The sequence below is a fragment of the Hipposideros armiger genome, unplaced genomic scaffold, assembly GCF_001890085.2.
Source record: "Hipposideros armiger isolate ML-2016 unplaced genomic scaffold, ASM189008v1 scaffold_221, whole genome shotgun sequence".
Lineage (NCBI taxonomy): Eukaryota > Metazoa > Chordata > Mammalia > Chiroptera > Hipposideridae > Hipposideros > Hipposideros armiger.
The window spans coordinates 1,893,941-1,921,501 of record NW_017731571.1 but is presented as its reverse complement, the minus strand read 5'-3'; the positions used below and the strand labels follow the sequence as shown (position 1 = coordinate 1,921,501).

General features: G+C 36.2%; 1 protein-coding gene across 2 annotated transcripts; it reads right to left on the bottom strand.

The window, feature by feature from the left end:
- Positions 1 to 560: 560 nt before the first annotated feature.
- MTPAP (mitochondrial poly(A) polymerase) lies at positions 561 to 24,574 on the bottom strand. 2 transcript variants are annotated; one of them, XM_019654375.1, is made up of 10 exons: positions 24,391 to 24,481; positions 20,317 to 20,434; positions 18,440 to 18,612; positions 17,689 to 17,922; positions 16,499 to 16,723; positions 12,433 to 12,644; positions 10,405 to 10,631; positions 3,185 to 3,277; positions 2,976 to 3,049; positions 561 to 1,308 (listed from the first exon to the last, which is right to left on the bottom strand). In XM_019654375.1, the coding sequence occupies exons 2-10, from the start codon at positions 20,408 to 20,410 to the stop codon at positions 946 to 948; spliced, it is 1,695 nt and encodes a 564-aa protein (XP_019509920.1). In that variant the 5' UTR covers positions 20,411 to 20,434; positions 24,391 to 24,481; the 3' UTR covers positions 561 to 945. The 2 variants fall into 2 exon arrangements, with proteins under 2 accessions (XP_019509920.1, XP_019509919.1); XM_019654374.1 differs by lacking the exon at positions 20,317 to 20,434 and having other exon boundaries at positions 24,391 to 24,574.
- Between the last annotated feature and the right edge of the window lie 2,987 nt (positions 24,575 to 27,561).

Genomic DNA, 27,561 nt, shown 5'->3' with positions numbered 1-27,561 from the left:
GAATTGTAATTATATACCACACATACAAAAATGTAAAGAGTTAAAGGAAGTAGCATGCACTGCGTGCCAGGCTCTTGACGTAGCACCCTATGTACCTCACTTACTCTTCCCAACAATCGGTGAAATAGGCACTATTATCATCCCCACTGTACAGATGAAACAACGGGGCCGAGAGGCTGAGTGATAACACACCATGAAACCAGTCTGGTTTCAAACACTACATTTTTTGCCTCTTAAACTGGAAGTTACTCCATGGGGAATGTAATGGAGTGATATTTCAATACATATCTGTTTCCTACAGGGAGAAAGGAGTTCTCAAAAGAGAAGTGAAGGAATACTGGGAATATCATATATTAATAGAAACAGTGTTTTATTGTTTAAAATAAAAAAAGTAGCTAAATAATATTTAGAATACAGTGTGCCACAATGTAGTGACTGAAATATCTGCATTTATAGCTTTTAAAAACATCAACATTTTTGGAAGTCATTACCAACCTTTTCTAATTTGTATGTGAATAAGAGCAGTTGGCTTAAAGAATACAAAAATACATACTAAAGAGTACTACCAAAATTTGAAGCTTTATTATATTCGTTGACTGTTCTGTACATACCCAGGGACTGACATGGACATCAACAATGCTGTGATTCTGCACCTGATTTTTACCATTCGCTCTGTATAGTTTATCTATTTAAAGTACATTCCCGTCTTCTTTCACCTGTTCCTTGTGGCTGACGTTTTAATCAAATACCACTGGGTAACAGACTGGTCAGTCTGAAAAACATCCCAGAACTTCAGACCAGGTAAAGGCCCAACGGGAAGACGGCAGGTCATGTAGAGACATCAGTGAAAGCTGAGATGTGTGAAAGTTCCACACCAGTTCTTCCAGGTAATTCCAAGATCGTCTTCTAGGATAAAACCAGTTCTCAAAGCAAAGCAATAAGCCATTACGCCTGAGTACTAACTGTTCTTGTTCCACTGGTATTTGTGGGGTTTTCTGTACTGCTACTTTTTATGGATTCCAACAAGTTCTTAACTCTTTCACTTGCAGGCTTCTTTCTTTTCCTCTTGGCCTGAGACATATTCTTTGCTACGGAAGGTAGCAGCAGGGTTGCCAGCCCCCACAGCTGACTATTTGATGGGGAAGGGTGATCGTTACCTTCCTGATGTAAAATCCAGGCACTTTCTCTGGCCAGGTCTACAAATTTCTGCAGCTGGCTTTGACTTACATTTTTGCTGATGTTGAGGGAAGTTTCAAAAGGATTCTGAATGTGCAGTGGAGAAGTTTCAGGTTTGTTCTGTTCCTTTCCCTATAGATCATCACAAGGAAGACAAAAATATATGAAGGGCTGGGATATAAGAACAGTTTGGTTTAATAAAATGTCAAAAACACATAAAATACCAGCAAAACTTTAAGAACTTCTTTCCTAAGGGGATTTGGTATGTGCGTTATGCATTTGTGTGCGTGTGTGGTATGTGTGTGTGTGTGTGGGTGGGTGTGTGTGTGCACGCACACGCACTTCTGACTTTTTTCTATTGTAGTTTTATGAGTATTCTTTAGAGAAAAATAAATTAGGTTTATGAGCATCATCATCGGTGATGATTGCTTGGATGATAGGTATCTGGACTAAGTAAGCCAATAACAAAAAGAACTTTTAAAATAACATAACTTTTACCTAACAGAACAGAGCTGGAAGGAAAATAAATGAAAAAGACAAATGGCAGAAATTAAGATGAAGACACTTATTTTTAAAACTTGCTAAAGTCTCCTTAAATTAGAAAGTCTCCTTAAAATCAGAATCCTTAAATTAAATATAGTAATCAGAATGGAAGAGAAAGAACGAAGGATTATTCATGATTCACTTTAAAACATTAAAAGTTTTCTATTTCATCATTCCTAAAGCTCCAACTTAACTAAGGTTCTGCCAGGTAAGACATCTCATAGAAATAAAAGGAAAAGTGAAAGCCATGACTCATACGAATAGCAGTGATCCATGAGCCTCTATAATCTTCTCCTCTTTCAAATGAAATCACATATATTACTTAAAAATTACAAAGTAAAGGGTCAGATTTCCGCAGTGTGAGCAAGCACCTGTTTTTTCCTAACTTCTCTCATGCCCCTGCCCAGTGGGGCTATTGCCTGTCCCTCATCTCTAAGCCCCAGGGTAAGAGCATAAGAAGGATAAACAACTTCCTATGTTCCGTGACGTTTTTCTAATCTGGAATCCAATTATAAACCAGATTGCATTCCAGAGCACTGTGTCTCTGCCCTCTCTCTTCCCCTCACTTTTAAAAAAAAACAAAAAACAAAATTCACATCAGCAGAATAAGAGTTAGGAAGAATGAATAAAGGAGAATTGAAGAGACAACAACAACAAAAATCTGAGCATGTGTTTTTATGAAGCCAATCTTGTAATGTTGTAACCAAGTGTCCAAATGATAAACAGAATAAACCCAAACAGAGAGCTATCTCAACTACCCACTTAGAAATCATTTTTGCCTAGAGTTCTGCTCCGATTGTCTTTTCCAGAAAATTGTCTACCATTCCAGCTACTCAGATGAACCAAAATCATAAATTCACTTGCCTAAATATATTAAATCCTAAGGGCTCTAATTAAGGGAATCACTAAAATCTATCTTTGGGACCAGGTATCATATTTCTTCCTTAGGAACACAAATGCAGTTTAAAAAGAATTAAACGTAACATTATACTTTCCAGAAAACTTTTCATAATATATACCACATTTTAAAAGATACAGTCTTAGATGTTGAAAGAGCTAGCTTTTGCTCTTTCACATCACTAAGTCACTGATCTTGGTCAAGTTATGTAGCTCCTCTAGGCATCACTTTCCTTATGAGTATCTATTACTGTAGAGTTGAAATGCAATAACATTTGTTAGCGTGCTTTGAAAACTTATTAAATATTAGTACAGTAGGAGACCAGATACTAGTCACCAAATATTAAAATAGTATTTACCTGTCGAATATTTATGGAATTTTTATTGAAAGCGAAATTTCCGAAATATTCAAAAAATTCTTTCAGTAGTAATTCTGCAAGAAAATAAAACAAGGAAAATAAGAGAAAAATGTTTCAATCCAAAAAAGGAAGGAAGGAAGGAAGGAAGGAAGGAAGGAAGGAAGGAAGGAAGGAAGGAAGGAAGGAAGGGAGGGAGGAAAAACACTTACCTAGTGTTTCTGTGTTTCCTGAAGGTTTAATCCTATTCAAGTCACAAACAAATGTACAGTTGTGGCCTTCTATTATACATTTATCTTCTGCATCTTACATAAACAGAAATGAAAATATTTCACATTATATTGCAAAGACATTCCCTACTTCAGAAAAGAAGTCTATAATTAAACAAATCGAAATCATAGATTAACTTTTCCTATTAGTCAGTGTTATATATATTTAGTTAATAGAATTTAAAACTCCATTTAAAAAGATTTAGACTAATTATGCAAGTGAAATGAACACTACATTTACTTTAGCTTACAGAATTGTCTATCAACAACCAATGATTTTTCATCTATCTTTTGAGATAATCAGTTTTTTAATTATAAATGAAAATGCAGACAGTTCTCATCTTTCATCAATTCAAATCTTGGCACCATTTTTTATCAATAATATTTAATTTAAATCTCCATTTCCATTCTTATCACCTTTGTATGTATTTATTTTCAACAATGCATCCATGACACAAACAGAATGCTCTAAGAGTTTTTAAAAACTTCAGATAATTTCTAAACTGCAGTACTCTAAAGAGACTAGAATTCACTATGACAAATTTAACAGCAGACTGGACTTAAGCATTCCTCTTTTCTAATAGTATTTATATCTGTAGAGCTAATAATTTCCCTAATTATTGATAAATATACAACTACCATGAAATCCATCACCCATTCTGATCTACCTTCCACCGTATAATAATGCCGGCAAACTCCTGCTCTTCAAAAATTGAATCAAAATCACAACTCCAAGTTGGTGCTCTATCATTTAGCACTTATCTGGCTTCATTTTGATTGCCTACCCCAGTATGGGACTTCAAAGGCCACTGTTCCATTCATTATTGCCTCTCCCTCCTAGTCTAGTCCACAAGTGCCTAACACATAGCAAGCACATACCCAATAATCTCAATGATTGCTGATGTTTGATTTTGAATGCCTATCTATGATTGCCAGAAAGAAATTAGAAAAGGATTATACTAATCAACAGACAAGGCCTACCTGCTCCTCCCACCATGCCCTATGCTCCAGTGATGCTCAGCCCCTCTGGGAGGCAGCCTATAGACTGGTTAAGAACACAGGCTAAAGATGGTGAAATGAACACAAGCATCTATCTTTACTCTCTCCTATACCACCACTGAAGTAACAGTAAAATGATATAAAATCTTAAAGAAAGAGAACAGAAGAGATAAGAGTAATCAAAAAATGTTAGGGCCGGCCGAGTGGCTCAGTTGGTTAAGAGTTTGCTCAAGAGTTTGAGCTCTGAGCAACAGCGGTTCGAGTCCCAGCCCGAGCTGAGCAGCCGCTGAGCTACCAACAGGTGAAAGGATGGCTCAGCTTAAAAAAAAAAAATGTTAAGTTGAAGGACAGATCGACTCGTAGCAATGACTTAAGAAATCTGAAAACACTGAGTCCTATACCAGCAATAAAGAAAGCCAAGGAGAAACCAGATATAAATGAGAGAGAGCCCCCGACGGCTCAACGACTGGAAGCTTGATGGTTAAAGCACTTAAGACTCCCCCAGATCTCTTCTTCCCTGACAGAAAACTTTAGGCTTACTCTGGAGATGGTAAAAGAAAGGATCTCCAATCAGGGAGATACAAGACATGGCTAAGGGTAGGAACAAAGTTCTAAAAGCAATAGTAAATGCCAGCGTTTCAGGATGCTAGTTGCCAGGGCTATTCTTCCAGAAAAAATTTAAAAAAGGATTTAAGGAGTCATTTCTGGGGAATAAGAATAGCCCAAAAGGGATGACCCAGAGTTAGTGTCATCTGAGTACCCCCAAATAAAACAGTTCAGCCAAATTACCCGATAACGAATGGCATAGTCAACAAGCCCCACCTAAGCTCAGAGATTGAAATTAGCTTTCTGGTTTCTAACTCAAACATGAGCAGAAATTCAAAGGTTATCAGACACCTAAGGAAGGCCTCTAACATGAAACTGAACAAAATAAAATGAAAAACTATCTAGAAAAGACTGAGGCTAGGAAAAGAATAATTTATTAATAGAATATTTGATGCTTCTTTCTGAGAAAAGAGTTTTATTTAGACAACTGGTGGCAAGTTGGAGGTTTGATTAATGTTAAGTACATGAAAAACGACGCAAACAAGAAAATACAAAGTATTAAAAACTATTAACTGCAGGGCCGGCCGAGTGGCGCGATGGTTGAGAGCTCGCTTGGGATGCCAGAGGGCCCCGGTTCGGATCCCACATATGAGGGCCAGTGACACTGCCCTCTACAGCTAAGATGCTGAACGACAGCTCAACCTGGAGCTGGGCTGCCATGAGTCGCCGGCGACGGCGTAGGCTGCACTCCCTGTAGCAGTGGGTTGCCATGGGCTACCGTATGTAGCCAGCAGCCGCAGTGAGCGGCCGTCCAGAAGCCGGCGACTGATCTGCCTCACCCAAGAAGAGCATAGTGATGGTGCCAACTTGGGCCAGTGAAGCAGCATCCTCCACAACTAGATTGAAGAACAAAAGGACAGCAACTTGTCTGTTCCCCTTCCCCCAATTCCCCAGCACTGTTCCCATCCCCCCAATTCCCCAATAAAAATCTTAAAAAAAAAACAAAAAACAAACTATTAATTGCAAAAAATATAAAAAGTTGGGCAGGAAAGAAAATTAATTTCAGTTTATCCCATGGATCAGATACGAATAGCATGTAAACAATCACAATAGTGTAAAGAATGCAAAACCAGAAGTATGCTATAGCCATATTCAGAATACGAGGGATGTGTGGTGGGGGCTCTGGGAGAACAGGAGTTAATTCCTCCTCTTCCATAAAAGGGACTCCTAGGTGGTTGTTAACCCTAAAAGTTAAGAAACGGCAATTCAAGCATTTTATTTTGGAAATATGGCTTAAAATATCAAACAGATCAGCTGTTTGAGTTAAGTGTTTGCCCACAGGGAGAGGCAAAAGAAGTAGAAGGCACAGGCAAGTTACTCAGAGGGTGAGTTACTGTTACAAAGTTTGTAGAATATTTTCACTCTTTATGTGTATCTATAACTTTGATAGAACTGAACTTTCAAAACTGTATTTTCATCAGACACCATTGAGAGAGTGAAAAGGGAACCATAATGTACATATGAGATATACAGATATACATATACGTACACAGTATGTGACAAAGGACGCATATGCAGAATATATAAAGAACTCCTACAAATGAATAAGAAAATTATAGATACTGAAACAAAAAAATTGGCAAAAGACTTAAGAAACTTCACAAGAGACACCCAAATGGCTAATAAATATATGAAAAGGTGCTCAACTTCTTTAGTCATTGGGAGAAGGCCAAGCAAAGCACACCTCATCCCATGAGACAGCTGCTACCAGGTGCTGCCAAGACATGCAGAGTTAGAACTTGTATACGATGCCTGTGGGAGTTTACACTTCAGGAAACTGTGGGACCATGTCCACTAAAGCTGAATACACCCAAATCCTAAGACTCAGAAGTTTCACTCCTTATATTTGACAGAAATGATTACCTGTATTCACCAAAAGAAATGTGCTAGAATAGTCACACCAGCACTACCTGTAATAGTCCCAAACTACAAATTACTCAAATGCCCATCAAAACTAGAATTAAAAATATTTTTTGGTATAGTCATGTAACAGAATACTACATGGCAATGGAAATGAATGGTTCACAAATACGCTAATGGTACCAATAAATTTCCCAAACATAATGTTGAGAGGGAAATGCCTGACACAAAAGAACATACTACACGATAGCTTCTACATAAAAGGCATAAACAGGAAAAATGAATCTATGCTGTGAGGACTGACTCGGGGTGGGGGAAGGTATATAGAGAACGGACGGGAGCCCGGCTGGTACCTCCAGGGTGCTTTATTCAATCTGGTGGTGATTACACGGATGTGTTCAGTTTATGAATATAAATTTCATCCAAGAAAAAAAAAAGTATAAGCTCTGATCAGTGCATGGGTTTGAATTCTGGCTCTAGCATGTTCTAACTACAGGGCCTTAGGAAATTTAGATAATCTCTCAAAGCTTCACTTTTCTCACCTATACAATGAAAATAGTAATTCTGCCCATAAGGTTTGTTGGAAGAAATAAGATGATGCATAAGTTTTTTTATCCAAGTGCCTGGCACAGAGTTAGCACTCAATAAACTGTCACTGGGTTACTCGGAGCTACCGATTAGAACTCTCTTCTATGCTTGGGTCTCTGCATCAAATTGGCCAAAGATGCTACCTAATCGTTTCCTCCTCAAGACTTTAATTCCTCATAGGAAAGAACAACAGGGGTCCTAAACAAAAAACTCTAATCAAACAACTGTTTATAAGATAAAAATGCTATATAAAAGCACTAAGCACAGAAGTAAATATAACAACAGTAGCAAAACCAAAACAAGGATGAAACACACAAGGCAATAAGAGATATAGAGGGGAAAGTAGTGGAGATTTAATATGAAGAAAAAGAAATTCAAGCATAACCAAAATATGAAAGTTGTCATCATGCTCAGTACAAACATGTTCTAAAATGTTCATCCACCCATTTGAAATCTATTTACTGACCTTATAGCAAGAACCCAATACAATACCACGCCAGGAACAGAAGATGCAAAGATGAGTCAAAGGCCGCCTGCCCTAGAAAAGCTTAGCAAGGCCAGCAGATAAAAGATCTACAACAATCTAACAGTTGTTACAATACAGGTGTGCACCAGGTGCTTGTAAACCAATGGAGCACTACCTCCTGGGAGCAGGGAAGACTGGCAGAAAAGACCCAACAAATGAGATCGTGGTCTGGGTTTGTCCTCTTCCCTGGCTTAATCTCAAGAGGTTCTTCAAGTAAAAAGAGGAGGTAGGGAGAATGCCATTTCAGGGAAAGGCACAGAGACTTAAAAACGGACAAACATCTGAGGATGAGCAAGGAGTTTGGAGTGCTGAAGTTTCTGATCTGTGCACACAAATAGAGGAAGAGAAGGGGAGGAAAAGGAAGCTCACAGAGGGCCCTACATACAACACTATAAAGTTTGGACTTGAGCTTATTCGAGGTTCCAAATAGTGGTTTACAAAGTCCGAGAGGTGCTGGAAGGTGTTCTGGAAGTGCATGCTGCCTTCTATTACAAAACGAACTAGCAGGCAAGATATATATATTTTTTAAATATAAATTCATAGCCTCTATCTGAATATCAAATATGAAAGATTCTTTTATAGCAAATTCAAGATATGTCTAGAACTTCAAAAAGCAAAGGTACAAAAACCAACGCAAAAATTATATCAAGTTATCTTTGCATTTATTGGCAATTCACACCTACAATACAATACAATACACTATGTACAGAGAAGCAATTGCAAAATAAAGCCTGAAAATTTCTCTTACCATGTTTACAAACATGAAAAATAATTTTAACAACCAATTTGGTATTTTGAAGTAGAAATTAAACAATTCCAAAAGTAATTTCATGTTTTAATGCCATAAGATGAATAAATTTAAATTTATTTTAAAATAGATTTGGAATAAAAACTCAACACGTCATTTTAAATTTGTGCACAAATCCTATTCTTTTTCTAAAGTAATTAATAGAATTTAAAAAGAAACATACTAGCAAGTTAGTGAAGGATTTCGAGAGACTAACAGAAGTAGATATGAATTTCTGAAAATCACTATTAGTTAAGAATGGGTTGGTGGGAAGCCCACAACGGTAAGGAGAGAAGGCAGTGTAAACTCCTCCAGGCAGGGGATACCAGGGCCTGAGTCTGGCAGGAGCGACAGTGCTTGTAAAAATGGAAGAGAGCCATCTAGATGTTAGGAGTAGTCTGCCCTTAACATAAACCTGCCTCAATTCTTCCTCCTTCTTACCACTTCTATTTTTTCTTAGCTCCTGAACTCCAAAAGTTCCATGAGTCGTATTAAGCATCAGTGCACACAGCAGGGGTTGAACAGGAAATGCTATTTACAGGATGTGCTTTTTACAAGTTGCTTACCCATGTTTTCTGTTTATGTACATCTTATCTTTGTACTAGACTGCGTTGCCTGAGAACATCGTCCATATCCCATTGTACCAAAAATAACACCTGACACCAGTAAGTTCCCAGTAAATATTTAGTGAATGAATGACACCAAACGATGAGATGAGCACGGGCATGGATGTCGCCCTTTCTTTCAATCTCAAAAGTAAGGTACATGACTATCACTCTACCTCCCTTAAAACGCCCTACTCTCCTATCACACTGAACTTTTCTAAAGCTCACTTTCAAGCCGTACCAACTCTTAAAAGTGTTCACAGGAAAGAAAAGATTACTTATAATTTGGATAATAAGGGAAAGTGGCACAGAAGATAAAATTTACAGCATCAGGCAGAAAAACAAATAATGCCAACAAAGGAGCTAAGACAAAATGTTAGAATAATCACAGTATTGCAGGAATATAGAACACATGAAAAGGAACAGTAGGAGAAGAGGCTGGAAAATCGGGTTTTGACGAGATAGGTTAAGCTAAGGAAACTGTTCCATGTTTAGTCGACAGCGAATAAAATCCCTTTTAAAGTAACTCTAAACAGGGAAGATTCAGGGATGTACTTATAAAGGTACACAATCTATATACATTTTGAGGGTATCCCTGAATTATCTCCCTTTTAAAATTAGGACTGTAATACTTTAGTATCTCCTCCAGCATTCTATTGAAATTTTAATTTTTTAAATATAAATTAAAAATTAAATTTAGTATACTAATTTTAAAATAATTCATCAAAGATTGCTTATAATCTAAAAAAATTCAGGATCTTAAAACATCATGAAACAATTTTTAGCATCTCTAACAGAAATCTGGAAATAAGTTCACATTTAGAAAGGCATCTCTGAAGCTGTGATCCAATCAAAAGCTGTATCTGAGATATGTTTTCCCCTCCAAAGTCATTCCAAACTTAATCAACTAAGGGAGAAGTTCATGACAGTTGTAAACCACCTGCCAATTGACACAAATAAGACAGAACACTCAAAAAATTCTAAAGACCTCAGCTTGGCAAATCATCTGCTCTCATGACCTCTAGTGGGCATTAAAAAAATAAAACACAATTAAATTTTTCAATTGACAAGGCTTTAAATATACAGAAGACAAATTATGTGACTAATAAACACACATGACTTTGATAACACAGAAATTATATTCATTCAAAACGTCAGGAAGAGAGAATAGAGAGGCTGCTACTAGTCTTACCTGCTAGGGATTTTAGGTAGTCGAGTGTTGGAAGAATAGGGGGTGATCTCCTCTGGAGAAAAAAGATGACCATCATGGTAAGGGAGAAATTTGTAATCCAAGCACCAGGAATGCTACTTGTTAACGAATGTGCTCGAGCCCAACACCGGATGCTGAACACCAAGGCTCTCACTCGTGAATCTAAGGCGCCATATATATAAAGGAGTTCAGAACTTTTCAAGGCGATCCTTCAAAAGAGAAAAATAAAGGAATTTTCAACCCCCAAATCATGATCCCAGGATAGAACAAAACACATACCTGGAAATATATCTAAATGTCTTTCTACATCTGAATGTATTCAGAACACCATGATTAGATAGCAGAAGTATTATGTACTTGCAATATAAAATTTCATGTAAATGGTTGATCAAATATTCATTACCATTAAAACATTCTTTTAAATATTGACAATCACGATGTAGTTCTAAAACTCAGAATTTTTAAATCAAAGTTCCTAAACATGACTTAAATAATAAGTGAAACATGTTACATAAGTGCTCTTTAATAATTATCAATAAAGACAGAGATGCATTTGTAAATGAGAAGCTTTGCACCTCAGTTTCACACCTTGGTTGTCTAGTCTTTTGGTAGATAAGCTAGCCTAAACACAGAGGAAAACATTCTACTTATTTTATCAATAAAGTATAAATGTCTTAAAATTCAGTCAAAATTACCGAAGTCAATTACTTATAAAACCCACAAAGATAAAGTGTCTATTAAGAAATCAAACTTCTGAGCCTGTTTTCTATGAGTTTCCTATTCAGAATGTTACAATGAAAAGAATTATTAACCAGAAATATTTTAAAATATTTAAGTTCCTAATGATCAAAACATGTCTTGTAATTTCTCAAAGAACAGATTGAGCACACAAAATCATGTAACAGTATCAACTTCAAACTGTCTATAAAAGTATTACTTCCTGAGTTTAAAGAAAATAGAAGTGGCAAATTAGAAAGTCACAGTGATTAAACATTTTATCTATGTAAATGAAGCTAAATTAAGCTGAAAAAAATTTTTCAAATAGTGTGAGGTATCTGATATAAAGAAACAATGCAAGAGGATAAAACCCTGAAAAACAAATTTTAAAACAAATTTTTAAAAACCTGTCCCAATAAGACAATGAAAATAACACCATTATAGACAATAAGTGTCATTTTGTTCTATTTTCCATAGAAAGGAAATATAATAATGATAGAAAGTGCAGTATATATTTTCTTATTTTTACTTCATGGCTACTTCAGAGAAATTCAGAAGTACTCAGAAATGTCTTATTAGTGAACACTGGAGTTTAATCAAAACTGTTTTAGAAAGGATTTTCACAATCTATTTGTAGTTATGATTATTTATGTAAGAAATGATATAGTGAAATCAAATGCATGCAATGAGAATATTAGAGTTAAAAAATAAACTCAAGATGTTTTCCCTATCAAGAACCAAAAAACAGCAGTCAGGTATCATTCTCAACCCCTTTTTTAAGCAAACAGGTTGCTAAGATAATAGAATGAAAGTATGCTAAAGAAAAACTATGCAGTCTTAAGCTGCTTAGGAAAGTTTCTGACTTAAGCAAACACCACATTTGTTTAGAACACAAAGCTGATTATATCTGGAGGTATTTCAGAGGTCAAACTCAAGTTGCTACTTCATTTTCTAAGTATATTTAGAAGACTATATAGAGAAGACTGCATGCTATAGGTACTTTTATGCTGTTATAAGTAAGAACAATGAAATACAGTTCTTCCAGAAGATGATGTTAGTTAGGTATGATAACATTTTAACACCATACCCTAACATTTTATTCTGAATACCAAAAACCGATATACATGGTATGAGAGAAATTATTTCCTATATCTCAATCTAAGTGTTCAAATCTTTAAACAATTATTAAAGCATGTCTACGAGTCCAAAGCCACTACACCGTTCTGGACAAGAAAAACTATGCAAATACCTTGTAACATTCACATTTAAGATGATAAATTTTAGAGACCATACCTATTGTTAGTAGTCAGATCACACTGAAATCCAGAGGCCTGGTGGGAGAACCGCACAAGCGGACAACGAGCGTTTAGTATTTTCTGTACGCCCACACAACCAGGGCCAAAGTGGTCAAGACATTCTCCTATCACAGAAAGGATCTTCTGAGTGGCAATTCTTTCTGAAGGAACATTTTTCACTTGAAATTCCACCAGAAAATTTCCTAAGGTCTGAACAATAAAAACATTTGTAAATAGGAGCATTTTATAAATAGAAATGTCTTACAAAAACTTTCACAAAAGGAAGTTCAACATGATTTCTGGCAAAACAAACAAACAAACAAACAAACAAAAACAAAACACAGCCAAAAGTGGGACTTGAGAGTACCTGCAAGAGAACAGCAGATCAACAGAAGAAAACAGACAGTGTAAACAGGCTTAATCATATATGGGAATTAAATATTTAACAAAATAAACTGTGCAAATTACTAGGGAAAAATTACTAGTCAACAAATGAGTCAAGTGACCATTAAAAAAAAAAAAGAAAAAAACTAGATCCCTACTTTGGTCCAAAAACCAAAGTAAATTCAATATGGATCAAAGACTTAAAATGTAAAAAGTTTTACCAGGAAAGTACAAGAAGACAACGGGTTCTCTAAGCATGACCAAAGGATTCTCTAAGCATGACAACACACAGAAGAAATATGATTAAATAAAGATTAAAACCATCTTAAGGCAAAGCATATATTCACTACCAGATAAAAGACAAAGTAAGACATATGTAACAGAAAGGGCTAATTTCCCTAATTTATGAAGCATTTGTACAAAGGACAGGGAGAAAACCCACTCAATTTTAAAAATGGGAAAAACATATTAAGAAATTAACAGAATAAAAATGACTAAGAAACAGTAAAAGATGTTCTTGTTTTCTAGAAACTAAAGAAACTAAAACAGCAATGAGATTTTCTTTTTATCAGTCTGGCAAAGACTAAAAGGCTGACAGGACCAGCATTGGTGGGTGTGGGGAACACGTATGGACTATCTGTGGGGGTGTTAACTGGGCCATACTTTTTGGACAACTTCAATATCTACTGAAACTTAAAAAATATAATACTTTGACTAGCTATTAAAACACTAGGACACTATCCCAAAGGTATATTTGCATAAATGAGTCCATTTCCAAAGCTGTTCACTCACTGCAGCATTATTTGTGTGGCAGGCACCTTTTAAGAGCTCTATCTAGCTGCATTAGGCTCCCCACCCTCAACCACTACCTCTTCTAGAACTCGTTCCTACTAAAAAGATTCAGACCCCAACAACGTGTATCATGGAAAGCTACCCCCGACACCCATCTGAGCGGACCAGGCCTGTGCAGTGGATCTGAGCACTGGAGGAGTGTACCATTCACTCATCCAGAGCTATTAGGAATCGGAACTCAGGCTCAGGGGCAACCGTGTGGCTGAAGTGTGTGACGCAGAAGCTTTGGGGCAGGCACATTCCATACCACAAGAATAAAAATGTAAAGAAAATCCACGGGTAGAGAGGGAGCAGGGAGTGAAGGGGAGAAAGACAATTAAAGCAAATTTGTGGAGAGAGAGAGAGAGAGCGAGCGAGAGAGAAGACTTCAAGGGTTCTGCATAGTTTACCCTTCCTAGTTTTAGTCCTTTCCTAAAACTTATCCACATTCCTGACCGGGGTCTAGGATGCTTCCTCTACTTTTTTTTCCCCTTTGTTTAAGCTAGTTTGGGTTGGTTTCTGTCATGTACAACCAAAGAATATTATCTAATATAGTTGGCAATAAAAGTGGGGGAAAAGGTAGCACCCTAACTGTCTAACAAATAAAGCATGGGTTAAGTAAACTATGGTACATTCACCCCAGGGAATATTCTGCAGCCAATGAAAGGGATGCAGTAGATGGAATTGCCAAGACACTATTAACTGGAAAAAAAATAAAGTAATAATCTGTACAGATTGTTATAGTCTATACAAATTAAATTTTTGTTAAAAAAAAACATTTCAATATGCAAAGGAAAAAATCCAGGATAAAACACATTAAACTATTCACAGCAGTTATCTCCGGAGGTGGTGGGACCATCAGAGATATTCACTTTACACATTTTCGTAACTATTACTTTAAATCAGGAAAAAAATTATTTAAAAAGAATACAGGGCCGGCCGAGTGGCACGATGGTTAAGAACTGGCTTGGAATGCCAGAGGGCCCCGGTTCGGATCCCACATATGAGGGCCAGTGACACTGCCCTCTACAGCTAAGATGCTGAACAGCAGCTCAACCTGGAGCTGGGCTGCCATGAGTCGCCGGCGACGGCGTAGGCTGCAGCCCCTGTGGCAGTGGGTTGCCATGGGCTACCATGTGTAGCCAGCAGCCAGCGTGAGCGGCCAGCAGCCGCCGTGAGCGGCCGTCCAGAAGCCGGCGACTGATCTGCCTCGCCAGAGAAGAGCACGATGATGGTGCCAACTTGGGCCAGTGAAGCGACGTCCTCCACAACTAGATTGAAGAACAAAATGATAGCAACTTGTCTGTTCCCCTTCCCCCAATTCCCCAACACTGTTCCCATCCCCCCAATTCCCCAATAAAAATCTTAAAAAAAAAAATACAAATGTGATATGTATACAAACAATCCCCACAAATCAACAAGTTATATTTTCCCTATTGATTTCTGTCATCTAAACAGATTTCTATTTACTAGAAAACTTCCACATTTAAGAAAATAAAAAATAGATTTCCTTTAAAAACATTAAAATTTCATAAAATCTAGCTTAGCCCCTTTGTTATAACATCTTTATAACTTTCGTTGACCTGGTCTTAAAATACAAACAGACACCAATTTATATGGAAGGAGAAACCCAAAGAAGAGGAACCAATAAATAAAGTGTGGAGCTCCTTCACAGAGAAGCAAAGGAAGAGAACATCGTCTATTAAAATTAAGCAGATCTGGAAGAAAAAGACATATATGGGGTCAAATCATCTCAGGATGGCAAAAGAAAGGCAGTAGGGAGAGTAGGGTCATACTAGATGGGAGAGGAGTAATGCTGGACTCAGATGCAAAGAAAAGGTTAGAAACACCTCAGAAGAAAGAAGATAGTGAGGTGTTTTTTTTTAAATTAAATAATATAAATGAGAGAATATAATCATTGAGGTAATGGAAGTGAAAATGACACCACAGAAAACATTGATCTGAGTAACGGAAGTAGAGCCAGGAGACTGGTGACACTGAAGGAAGAGCAGGAAGGGAGCAGGAATGTGACAGCTGTTCAAGCTTTCCACCAAATACTCCACATCGCTTTTCTGACATGAAGGGCATGAAAAGCAACGAAAAAGCAAAGAAAATAGGAAATAAAAATGAGAGAGAAATGAATCCAAAAGTTATCTGTAATACATAATACATTAAACTCAAAGACTTACAGATCCCAGTAAAAGCATAAAATTTAGTGATCTGCTATTTACAAGAGATATACCTAAAATATAGCAACATATATAAAGGCTGAAAACAAAGATATAGAAGAAGATATGTGAGGTAAATAGCAAGTGGCCATCTAAACGAAAAAAAAGAATTTAAGAAAAAAGCATTTATAGAGGTAAAGGACATAATTTAATGATAAATGAGCCCAGCAAGAAGATATAATAATCATACACCTATATACCTATATGTACCTAAAATAGCCTTTGAATAGAACAAAAATCAAATGCATTTTAAAGAGAAATTAACAAAGCCAAAAATCATGAGATTTCAAAATATTTCAATAACTAGATCACACAGATAAAAAAAAATAGTTAAGATACAGATAACCTGAATAGCTCAAGTAACCTTGGCCTAACCGAAATATTTCTGAATTGTTGAAAATAACAACTATTTTATTGCATACGTACAGAAAGAATATTCACCGAAAAAGATTGTATATTAGAGAAATACAAAGAAATACTTTACAATTCTAAAGAATCAATATCAAATAGACCATATTCTTTAACCATAATGTTTACTAAGTTTAGAAATCAACAGTTATAATTTTATTCAGTCGTCTTTTCTAATATCTTAATTTCAGTGATCTAAAGAAATGTAACTACCTTGTGCTCTTTGACTTTTCCAATGTCATCCAGATCCAAAAACATGTCCAAATCACATCCTAATTTCCCAAAACCGTTCACTGAAGAGCCAAAGGGTCTGACTGCACAGTCCGGAAAATACGCAGCTGCTATGTCTTCAATAAGAGAACAGGTGAAATAGCGGAGCTTGGTGTTCTCCTCTGTTAGCTGGAATTCCTTCAAGAGAGTGTTCAGCTGATCATCTATCTAGCTGGCCAAATCAAAAACAATATAGAAAATGTACAGGTCATATAAAATAATTGTCATTTTACTTCTAAAGATTTAATGGCTTTGGAGACTGACCTTAAAAACATGCAATCTTTTTTTTCCCTTCAGGCTTAAAAGTACATTTTAAAAAATACTCTTTAGAAAGCATTGAGGAATGGTAACACCAGCAAAACAAAATTAAAACTACTACTTGTCTTAGGCAATGAGTATGAAGTATTGTTTTAGGAAAATGAAACCAGTAAAAAGCTCTAGAAAAGGGGGTCAAAACAACCACAAAGCTAGACATTTTAAAAGGAGTTGGGGGACAGAAGAGCTCATGCCAAAGGCAAGAAACACTGGGAATAAGCAGCTCCAATTTCAAGCAAGACTGATGCCAAAATGATCATGTGTTAAAGGTATGCACTGGAGTCAAATATTTAAAATACAAATCACAGCCTTAAATGCCCATATTTGAACATAATATTGAGAATAACTGAACTAAGCATTCAACTCAAAACATAAATATAAGTAAAGAAAATATAAAAGGTCAGAAGTAAAATTTTAAAAATTAGAAAATCAAACCAAAAACTAGTATTTTCATAAATAAAACCATGAATTGATGCTTTGAAAGAACTACCACTAAACTAGACAAACCGTTGACAAGTCTAAGAAAAAAAATGAAACTAATATAAGCATGAGAGCAAAAACAAAGATAAAACTAGAAGATGTTTTAAAATTTGAGAACAATGCCATGTACAAATTATGTCATTATATTGACAAAAGAATAGTCCAAAGGCCCCAAACTTTGGAAAAACGTGGGACGCAGCAGGGAGTGGGGAAAGATTACTTTCACATTTCACTTAACATATTCTATAGTTTAAATATTTAATAATAAGGGCTTGTACAAAATAATGTCAAACACACACATACTTTTAAAAGTTAGGGAAGTATACCTATAAACTTACACTTTCTGCATCACAAAGTAATTCAAAAAGCTTCTTGCTTGAAGGAGGTGACTGATTACTACGTGATACACATGGCTGTTCAGAAGTCTGGTTTGATGGATTCTTCAACTTCAAATTGAAGCAACGTGATCTGAATGGGATCGCAGCCTCTGTGCCCATGCTCGGAGTCCGAGTTCCATTCTGCAGAGAAGCTACACTTTCCTTTTGACAAAATTCTACAACAGCATAAAGACCCTATACCAAAAACATAAAAACAGAACACAACAAATGATATATTTAACACAGTATTTTAGTTTGTATTCCAAAGCAATTACAACGTGAAAATATATTAATTTTTAAAATTTACAAATGATATGCTTCTAACACAAGCACCGGTTTTAACCATTATAAGCAGATTAAGAGAAAGAACACTGTAAAATGATAATAGTCAAGAGAAGCTGAAAAGAATGCTGAAATACAAAATTAAAAGGCAAAACAAAGATGCCCTCCACTGGCCTTTAATCAGTAAGATAATGGGGCTACTTAAAATATTCAAATAATGGAATCCTTCAGTTACAAACTGCTTATAATTCCGTAATACTCATGTAGGGATTTCTATCCTCATATCTAAAAATCAAACCTCATTAAAGAAATTTAGAGAAGGAAAGATGTAGGAGAGCAAAAGACAATCCAATTTTACCATACTGCCAAGAGGCAAGAGGGCAAGAAATAACAAAAAAAGAATAAGTTACGCTGTTTTTCAAATACTTACAAAGCTCTCATAGAAGAAATGATTATTAATAGATCCATGTTGGGATAAATATTTGAGAAACTTTTTTTCACTGATTTTATTTGGGCAATGTATTAAAACAGTCCGCTGTGCCTGTTCTCGTCTTTCTTTTTGTACCTCAGAGAATCTCTTTTTGGGGGTCCTGTCTTCAGAGCCTATGAATGAGACAAAATCACTTGTAACATACACACACACGTGTAAAATTTAAAGCATATTTTGATAAGATATATAAGAATTTTACATCTAACTAAAACCAACTTTATCCTAATCTTACCTTCTTCTTTTATAAGGGTGAAGCTATACTATTTGCAATTTTCATTTTACCATTCTCTTGTAATTATCATTAAAACTGTCCACTTTCTCTGTTTTGAATTTACTATATTCAATGCATAGTTCTAAAAAGAGGGAGTTCCACAAAATTTTAAAAGTAAAAGCACCCATTTAACACTTCCATAAATATTCCCCCACAAACTGTGCAAGTTGTAATATTTCAAAGCCTCAAAGAAATTATTACAAGCCTGAGTGTAATGAGACAAGGGGTTTAGAAGTTTCATGTAGTGAAGTAAGTCATTACAGTTTTTCTTTGTCAAGGGTCTTGATTGGGCTCAAACAATTAATAATGAGTGATCAACCATCATGTGCTCTGTATCACAGGGAAATCAAAGAATTTAAAACCTAGTTGCTACTTATAAAGAGCTCATTATGATTTTACTAAAGAAATAGAGGGCAATTTTTTTTTCATTAAAAACTACTCCAAGGGTTAGGGGTTTTACAATCACAGGAAATGAAGACAAGAGCTGTGACAGTCAAGAATTAAATATTACTAATCCACTGACCACAAAAAAAAAAAAAGATCAACAAGCAAACCAAGTATAAGGAGTAAAGAAAATCAGTCAAGTTCCAAGAGTATATTAAAGCCAAACACTAAATCTTAGGAACTCATTTTTTTTCCCTAAAATATTTAGCTTCTAGTTGAGTGCTTAAAAGTGCTTCTTCTAACAGTCTGGAATGGTAGATTCTGGAGATTAAAAACCAAGTGTCTGGTATCAATCTCCTCAACAAAATTCCAAAGAGATTAAATAGAAAATGTAACTAATGCATGGAAATGAACAGAGGTTTTTTTTAGCCTCATTTTCTTTCAAAAGGTTATAATAAAACTGATGGATAAAGGAAATACTGCAAACACACTGTACCTTGATTTCAGCAAACTCCAAGACATCCTCATAGACACGACAGAGCAATGTGGGTTAATGACCATGAGGCTGGTTGAACCCTGAGCTCTGTTCATTAGCACTAACCTAGGGGCCTGTGTCTAATGGCACACCAGAGAACTAACTCCTGGCCCTGACCTACTCCACATTTCTAACAATGGATCAAACATATAGTAGTGAATATCTTCCCTACACTCACTGTACTAGATGCTGAAAATACATCTCAAATATGTGTCCTCATCTCCATTCCGGATGCCAATTCTTCAACATCAGTCGCTTATTTCAGGCCTGTCACCACAATAGCTGGATTCCTAAAGAGGTCTCATTCACTCTAGTCTTGTCCTTCTCAAGCCATTCTCTACATGGCTGCCAAAGTGACTGTTATAAAACATATAATTTTAAAAGTTTTATCCTTTGACTTCCATGCTTAAAACCCTTTAATGGCTTCCCCACTAGATTCGAGATCAAGTCTAAACTCCGCAGCATGAGTATAAAGTTATTGGCATCTTGTCCCATCTCTCCTCATCAACGTCAATTTCTACCATTTCCTCCTTTTGCACACTGTTCATTTAAGGTACTCTTCACACACAATGCCATCACACACACTACAGCTATCATTGTCTTCTTCTCTCTGGCTGGAATGCCCACCTTCTCGTTTTCTGCCTCGCAAACTCCCATTCATCCTCCAAAGCTTCTCAGGTCTGTGAAGACTCTTCACTCTCCATGGCAGAATCTCTTCCATCTCTGTACTACCTTATTTTAAGATCTATGAAAGAATGTAATTCATGATGCTGCATTTATTTAACAATATGAAAGAATATCTCTTCCATGTTGAGGACAGGGACTATTCTTACTAACTTTGATCTCAGTCTATTGATAATCCTTCCAATTGCTCCCTACTTCCTATTTATTTTATGGTATAGGCTTTGCCTGGACCTCCTTACACGCTTTTCCAGTTGTAATTACGACCTATATACTCCTGTCTCTGATATTGACTGAGCCTAGAATTACGTCCAACTGCTTATTGTCAAAGTAAAGTCAAGTTGTAAAACTTAATGAAGTAAAAGTAAAAATCCTCCCCTACTTCTCTCTATCCAATAATACCCAACCATTAAATTTGGCACTTACCTTTCCAGACATTTTCCAAGGCATATATAAACATGTACATTTGTATCTCTCCATAAACATTTTTTACACAATTGAAATTAGTAAAATCATACTATACATTCTGTTCTGTAATATGCTTTGAGAAATTTAAACATTTATCTTTCCATGTCAGTAGATACACAGCGGTGGGGGGGAGGGGGTTGCCAAAAAATGTATACATACACGTGACTTGTATTCATCTACTGTTATTGGTATATATTGAGTATTACAATTTTAATACAGTTTGTTTCCTTTCTTAAAATGTGTATACATTTTTTGGCACCCTCTGTATTTACCTCTTTTTTAAAATAATTGTATTAAGCATTCTTGTATACACCTATCACAGTTTAGCCAATCCTCTATTGATAAATATTTAAGTGGTTTACCTTTTTTCACTATTACAAGCAATATTGCAGTGTCATCTGTATATAATGTCTTTGCACTTTTATGCAACTATACCCCTGCAGTTGGATTACTGGGGAGGAGCAGGGACTGAATGAGATTGAGATAGAGAAGTTTGATAAAAAGATGGTGCAATGTGCTTGAGAAAATGGGATAGGCAGAATCTAAAACATTTACAGCTCTGGCCTTGAACAACAGTAGGTAAGAATGCTGTAGACATGACAAAGTTGTGAAGGAGGGGTCAAGAGTTCTGGTAGTTGAAGATTATCATCTCACAAAAGGCTTATCAAATCTACAAATGGCAAAGTTGAGAGGAAAAACTAGTAAGTGCTAATATTTTATGAGAGACTCAAATTTGCAACAGTCTTGATAATATAATCTGTTAAGCGTAAACTAACACACAAAACTAAGACTAAATACTATCTTGCTAGAATTAAAAAAACATAAAGACACAAGCATATAATGGGGAGGGGGAAATTAGCCGAATAATAGTTGTATAAGAGGCCTAGAAGTCTGATTTGATGAAAGCTTAAAATAAGTCAAAGGAATGTCTTAACTTCTGGGGTGAAGATAGGGAGAGAAGATATACATAAAATTTTGGCTTTATTAAGACACATGTTTTTAAAAATCCAAATTCAAGGGTTAACAGCACTTCTTTACTATTTACTAGTCAAGCCACATATGGAGTATATGTTCTGCTCTGGACATAATAGATATGAATGAACCACAGAGCACCCAGAGAGAAGTAATAAAAGGTCTAGAAACTGATAATTACTGTACATAAAGTGGGGCTTTACAGCCTGGAAAAGAACTAATGAGAACCTGAGAGTTGTCCTCAAATAAAAGAGAGAACTTTCTATTTGTGCAGCACTTAATAGTTTTCAAAACACCTTCACATATCTTCTGAATCTCACTATAACTCTTTGAGATAGACAGAGCAGGTATCATTACTGATGGACAAAAACTGCACAAACATCTCATAAACTGGGTAGCCTCTTGCAGAATATAGCTGTGGTTTAGCTGCCTCGCATGCATCCTCCTTTGTTTTGTAACAGCACAACCCTGCTTGTATGGGGCTGTCAATAGTTGTCCAACCCAGCACACTTACCCTGCTTACCCTCACACCATTAGATAGGCCAGGATTATCAGACTATTTTGGAAAACTCCTCATGGCTCAAAGAGGGTGGGTGTCTGATCAACCCAAAGCTGTTTCTTAGAATTTTTCAAGTTCAGGTAAAAGATTATTTTTATCTTTCATTTAGAGAAAGCTATGAGCATGTGAACATGGAGCTGCTGGTGGCCATGCCCCCCACCATGAACATCCCCATGTAGAAGAACCTGAGATAATAAGACCACCAAACAACAGCTGACGAAAACACCACCACCTCACACTGAGCACATCTATCCAATCTTAAAGCGCCTATGTCTCTTTCTGGAGTTTGCACATGGGTTGGTATGTCCTCCCTTTTCTACTTAAGGTAACTTGCATTAGTTTCTGTGATCTGCATCCAAAAGAGTCCTGAATAATGCACTACATATTCTTATTCTTAAATCAGGGTTCTTTCCACCACTCAGATGAAAGTTATGTCAAAGCTAAGATTAACATGGAAATTAGTAGATTTTAGTTCATTATAAACATTTTCAACCATTACAGCTTGACCAAATGAAATTGCTGATTTATGAAACAGTGTGTTCCTTGTTACTAGAAAATATTACTAAGAATGTTTTGGCAATGAGTTCTCACATTGAGTGAAAAACTACACTGAATTATTTCCCAAGTTCCTTTCAATTATAAAATTACATGCTTCTAAGTGAGTACAAGGTGTAGTTACCTTGTCCTTTTAAAAATGAAAAAGCAATTCAAATGAGGATTTTGTTACTTGTTATGCCCCACAAGCGTCCCTGAATACTTAGTCATAGTGAGTTATAGTATCCTAACGATACAATATGAAACAAATTTCCTAAGTAAAACAACAAAGCTGCAATAAATGAAGAGTATAGCATAGGAATCAGGTTTTATTCTTATTTTAGGCACTGATTAGCAGGGCAAGTTTGAACTAGCCATGTGGACTAGCCTGTTTCATTTATAAAACGGAGTAACAATTCCTTCTGTACCTACTTTACAGAGTTTTATTTCTCAAAGAGCATATGAAAATCCTCTCAAATTTAAATCACTATACAAGTATTAAATTACAATAGTTTCTTTGGCAGAAACCTTACTCAAATTTCCAGTTACTTAAGAATTTTTAACAGAAGCAGCTTCTACTAAATACTTTCCAATCAGTATTTCAATGAAATGTCATAGTAAGTAACATTTATTTTAGGGGAATAAATCCTATCATTTATTTTATGGGAAAGTTTTTTACTTGTTTAGCCCATTTTAGAACTACTCCCAGAAATAATTTCATTTCTTAAAACTATAGCTCCAAGAAATGATAGAAATCAACACGTTTTAACAGCTCCACTTCAGGTCTACATTAACTCAGCTACGTGACATTGCACAAGTCATTTAGCTCTTTTTAGCCTCTTTCTACATCTGTAAAATGGAAACATTTCTTGCCAGATTGTTTTAAGAATTGTAAACAATGTATACACAGCTCTTGGGCACAAGAGGGGTTCAATAATAGCGGGCTTCTCAATAATAACTTTACAACGTCTGCAGGTCAATAGCCTGGTCCAGTGGATGCAGATCGGTTACCAGGTTGATTTTGTTCAAAATAGCTAAAAGGATAAAGTCAACGACAGTAAATTTCATAGGTAGAGCCCTCATCAAGGATTCAGTATACTTGGCTTCCATCAGCAACGTGTGAGTATAACAATCAGATTCATTTGAGAATGATGAAGTAACTTACTGGTGTGGGGCATCACTGTTACTATTGGAAACATTATTTCGCCAAATTATAAAATACTAGCGAACTGTGTTCTTGACCTGAAACTTCACAGAGGTGCAAACCATTTCAAAACTGTGCACAGGAGCCAGCGAAGAAAATAGCGTCACACAACCCATCACCACCGTGAGCAACGGGGTCAGCCTCAGGTTCCCCTCGTGAGATCAGAGGACACAGCCACACCCGATTGCCAAAGGTTCCACAGGCCACGATCCCTATCCCTTCCCCCTTCCCTCCCCGCAGAAGGTGGAGGCTACAGAGTAAGCCGAGGACACGGCAGCATCACCTGTCTCCGCGATCCCGGAGGACTGCTCTTCTTTCTTGACGTCTGCGGCCACCGTCCCTGGGCAACTGAAAAGCCTGTGGACAGGATGCAGGACTTGACCTCTCTGAGCACAAAGTGGTAAACGGGCCAACAACCCCACACCGCGAGCCGCCATTGCCACAGTAATAGAAGCGTTAAGACGAAAGGGCAGGCGGCTTCCGCGCATGCGCGCTGAGGCGAAAACAATGGGAAGCCTCGAGGGTCAAACTAGGCCAAAGATGTTCGCTTATAGAAGAAGTTAAGTCCTGAAAGAAGACGCCTGAGTTTTCGGGCGTGCTTTATTTACACTCGCCGGCATTTCTGTAAAAGGAGACCCCAATAGTTTGAGCACCCACCTACTCATTCAAATAGAGTCGCGAAAAGAGAAACAGAGAGCAAGGTCATGAAGAAGCAGTACTGACTGACTTGGGAATCTAGAGTATTAGTGACACTGTTTCTTTACTAGACGTTGTTCTAAGTCTTTACATGTATTATTGGCTCTTAATCCTTACAACAACCCTGTGAGGTAGGACCTACTGTTATCTCTATTTATTTATGGGGAAACTAAGGCATACACAAGTTAAGTAATATTCCTAAAGTTACACAGCCAGTCAGGGGCAAAGATGGGAGTTAAACGTAGGGTGTCTGGTACAGGGTTTATTTTTCTTTTTTCTTGTAACAAGTTAATTGAGATTTAATTCATATTCCCAAACAACTCACTTCTTAAGATGTGCCATTCAATGGTTTTTAGTATAGTCAAAAAGTTGTGCAACAATCACCACAATTATTTTTAGAACATTTCATCGCTTCCAAACGAAACCTTGTGCTCATTAGCTATCTCACCCCAATCACCACGGCTGCCCCCCCCCCGCCCTTAATAACCATTTATCTATTTCTGCCTCTATGGAATTGCCTAATCTAGACATTTCATATAAATGGAATTATGCACCTTGTTTCTTTGTGACTGGCTTCTTTCACTTGGTATAATAGGTTCAAGGTTCATCCACGTTGTAGCATCTTTCAGTACTTTATTCCTTTCTATGGCCAAATAATATTCCATTGTATGGCGTTAAACTGGCATATTAAAATTTTTAAGAGTTTATTTGTGCAAAAATTAATCCGAATTGGGAAGCATTCCATTTAGGAGACAGAATGAAACTCCGAGGAACTGTACAAAATGAGAGACTTCTATAGGCAGAAGTGAGCAGGAAAAAGGAGTTATACCAGGCAAAAAAGTGGGTTGGCTATTGCAAAGTTACCTCTTTTAGGAGATGGCAGGGATCTATCAGGCAGATACCTAACTAGTGCTGATCAGGCAATGCCTGATTGACTGGTTTGATTCCTGGGAGAGCTGAATCTGTAAGTCTAGGTTTGGTGACATGTGGCGAGCATAAATTCCATTTTGGGCCTGTTGCCTTGTTTTTAACAATGGATATGCCACACAAGGCATTTATCAGTTAATGGACATTTGGGTCGTTTACATCTTTTAGTTATTATAAATAATTCTGCTATGAACCTTCACAAATAAGTTTTTGTGTGAACATCTGTTTTCACTTCTCTTGGGTATACACCTAGTAGTGGAAGTGCTGAGTCATATAACTCTATGTTTAATCTTTTGAGGAAGTGCCAGGCTATTTTCCAAAGCAGCTGCACCATTTTCAATCCCACTAGTAGCGTACACAGGCTCCAATTTCTGCACATTCTTGCCAATACTTTTATTTTCTATTTCTATTTTGGTTTTTTTAAAATAATAGTCATTCTAATGGATATAAAGTAGTATCTCACTTTTGATTTGCATTTCCCTACTAAATGTTGAGCTCTTTTTATGTGATTATTGGCTATTTGCATATTTTCTTTGGAGACATGTTTATTCAGATCGGATATTTTTAAGTTGGATTATTTGTGTTTTTATTATTGTTTTAAGAATTATTTATATATTCTAGATATAAATCCTTTATCAGATATATGATTTGCAAATATTTTACCCCCTTCTGTGTGTTGAATTTCACTTTCATGATGGTGTCCTTTGAAATATAAAAGTTAATTTTGATGAAATCCAATTACCCTATTTTTTATTTTATTGCTTGTGCTTTTTGTGTCATATTTAAGAGACATTGCCTAACTCAAAATTGTGAAGATTTACCTCTATGTTTTCTTCTAAGTCTTATATTTTCAACTCTTACATTTAGGCCTTTGATCCATTTTGAGTTACTCTTTGTGTATGGTATGAGATAGGGGTTCAGCTTCATTTTTTTGGATGTGACTATCCAATTGTTACGGTACTATTTGTTGAAAAGATTCTTCTGTCCCCCATTAAATGATACTGGTATATTTACTGAGGTCAGTTGATCATAGACAACTGGGTTTATTTCTGGATTCTCAATTCTATTTCATTGACCTATATGTTTATCCTTATGCCAGTAGCACACTATCTTGATGACTGTAACTTTGTAGCAAGTTTTAAAGTTGAGACATGTGACTCCTTCAACTTTGTTCTTCTTTTTCAAGACTGTCTTGGCTATTAAAGTTCCCTGCATTTCCACATCAATTTTAGAATCAGCTTATCAATTGCTACCAATAAAGGATTTTGATAAGCATGGTGTTGAATCTGTAGATCAATTTCAGGAGTATTGTCATCTTAACAACATTAAATAATTCAAAACATGAACATGGGAAGCCCTTCTATTTATTTAGGTCTTCATTAATTTCTTTCAAATGTTTTCAGTTTTCAGTGTATAAGCCTTATTCTTTTATTAAATTTATTTATAAGTACTTCATTCTTTGTGATGCTATTATCAACAGAATTGTTTCTTAATTTTATTTTTGGATTGTTCATTACAAGTGTATAGAAATACAATTGATTTTTGTATATTGACATTATATCCTATAACCTTGCTGACTTATTTATTAGTTCTAATCATTTTTGGGGGGGGGGTGGCTTGGGGGGTAGCTTCCTTAAATTTTTCTATATACAAAATCATGTCATCTGCAAAGAGAGACAGTTTTACTTCTTCCTTTACAATCTGGAAGCTTCATTTTATTTTCTTGCCTAACTATCCTGGCTAGCACCTCTAATAGAATGTTGAAGTGGTGAGAATGCACATTCTTATATAGTTCATGTCCTTAGTGGAAAAGCATTCAGTTTTTTACCCT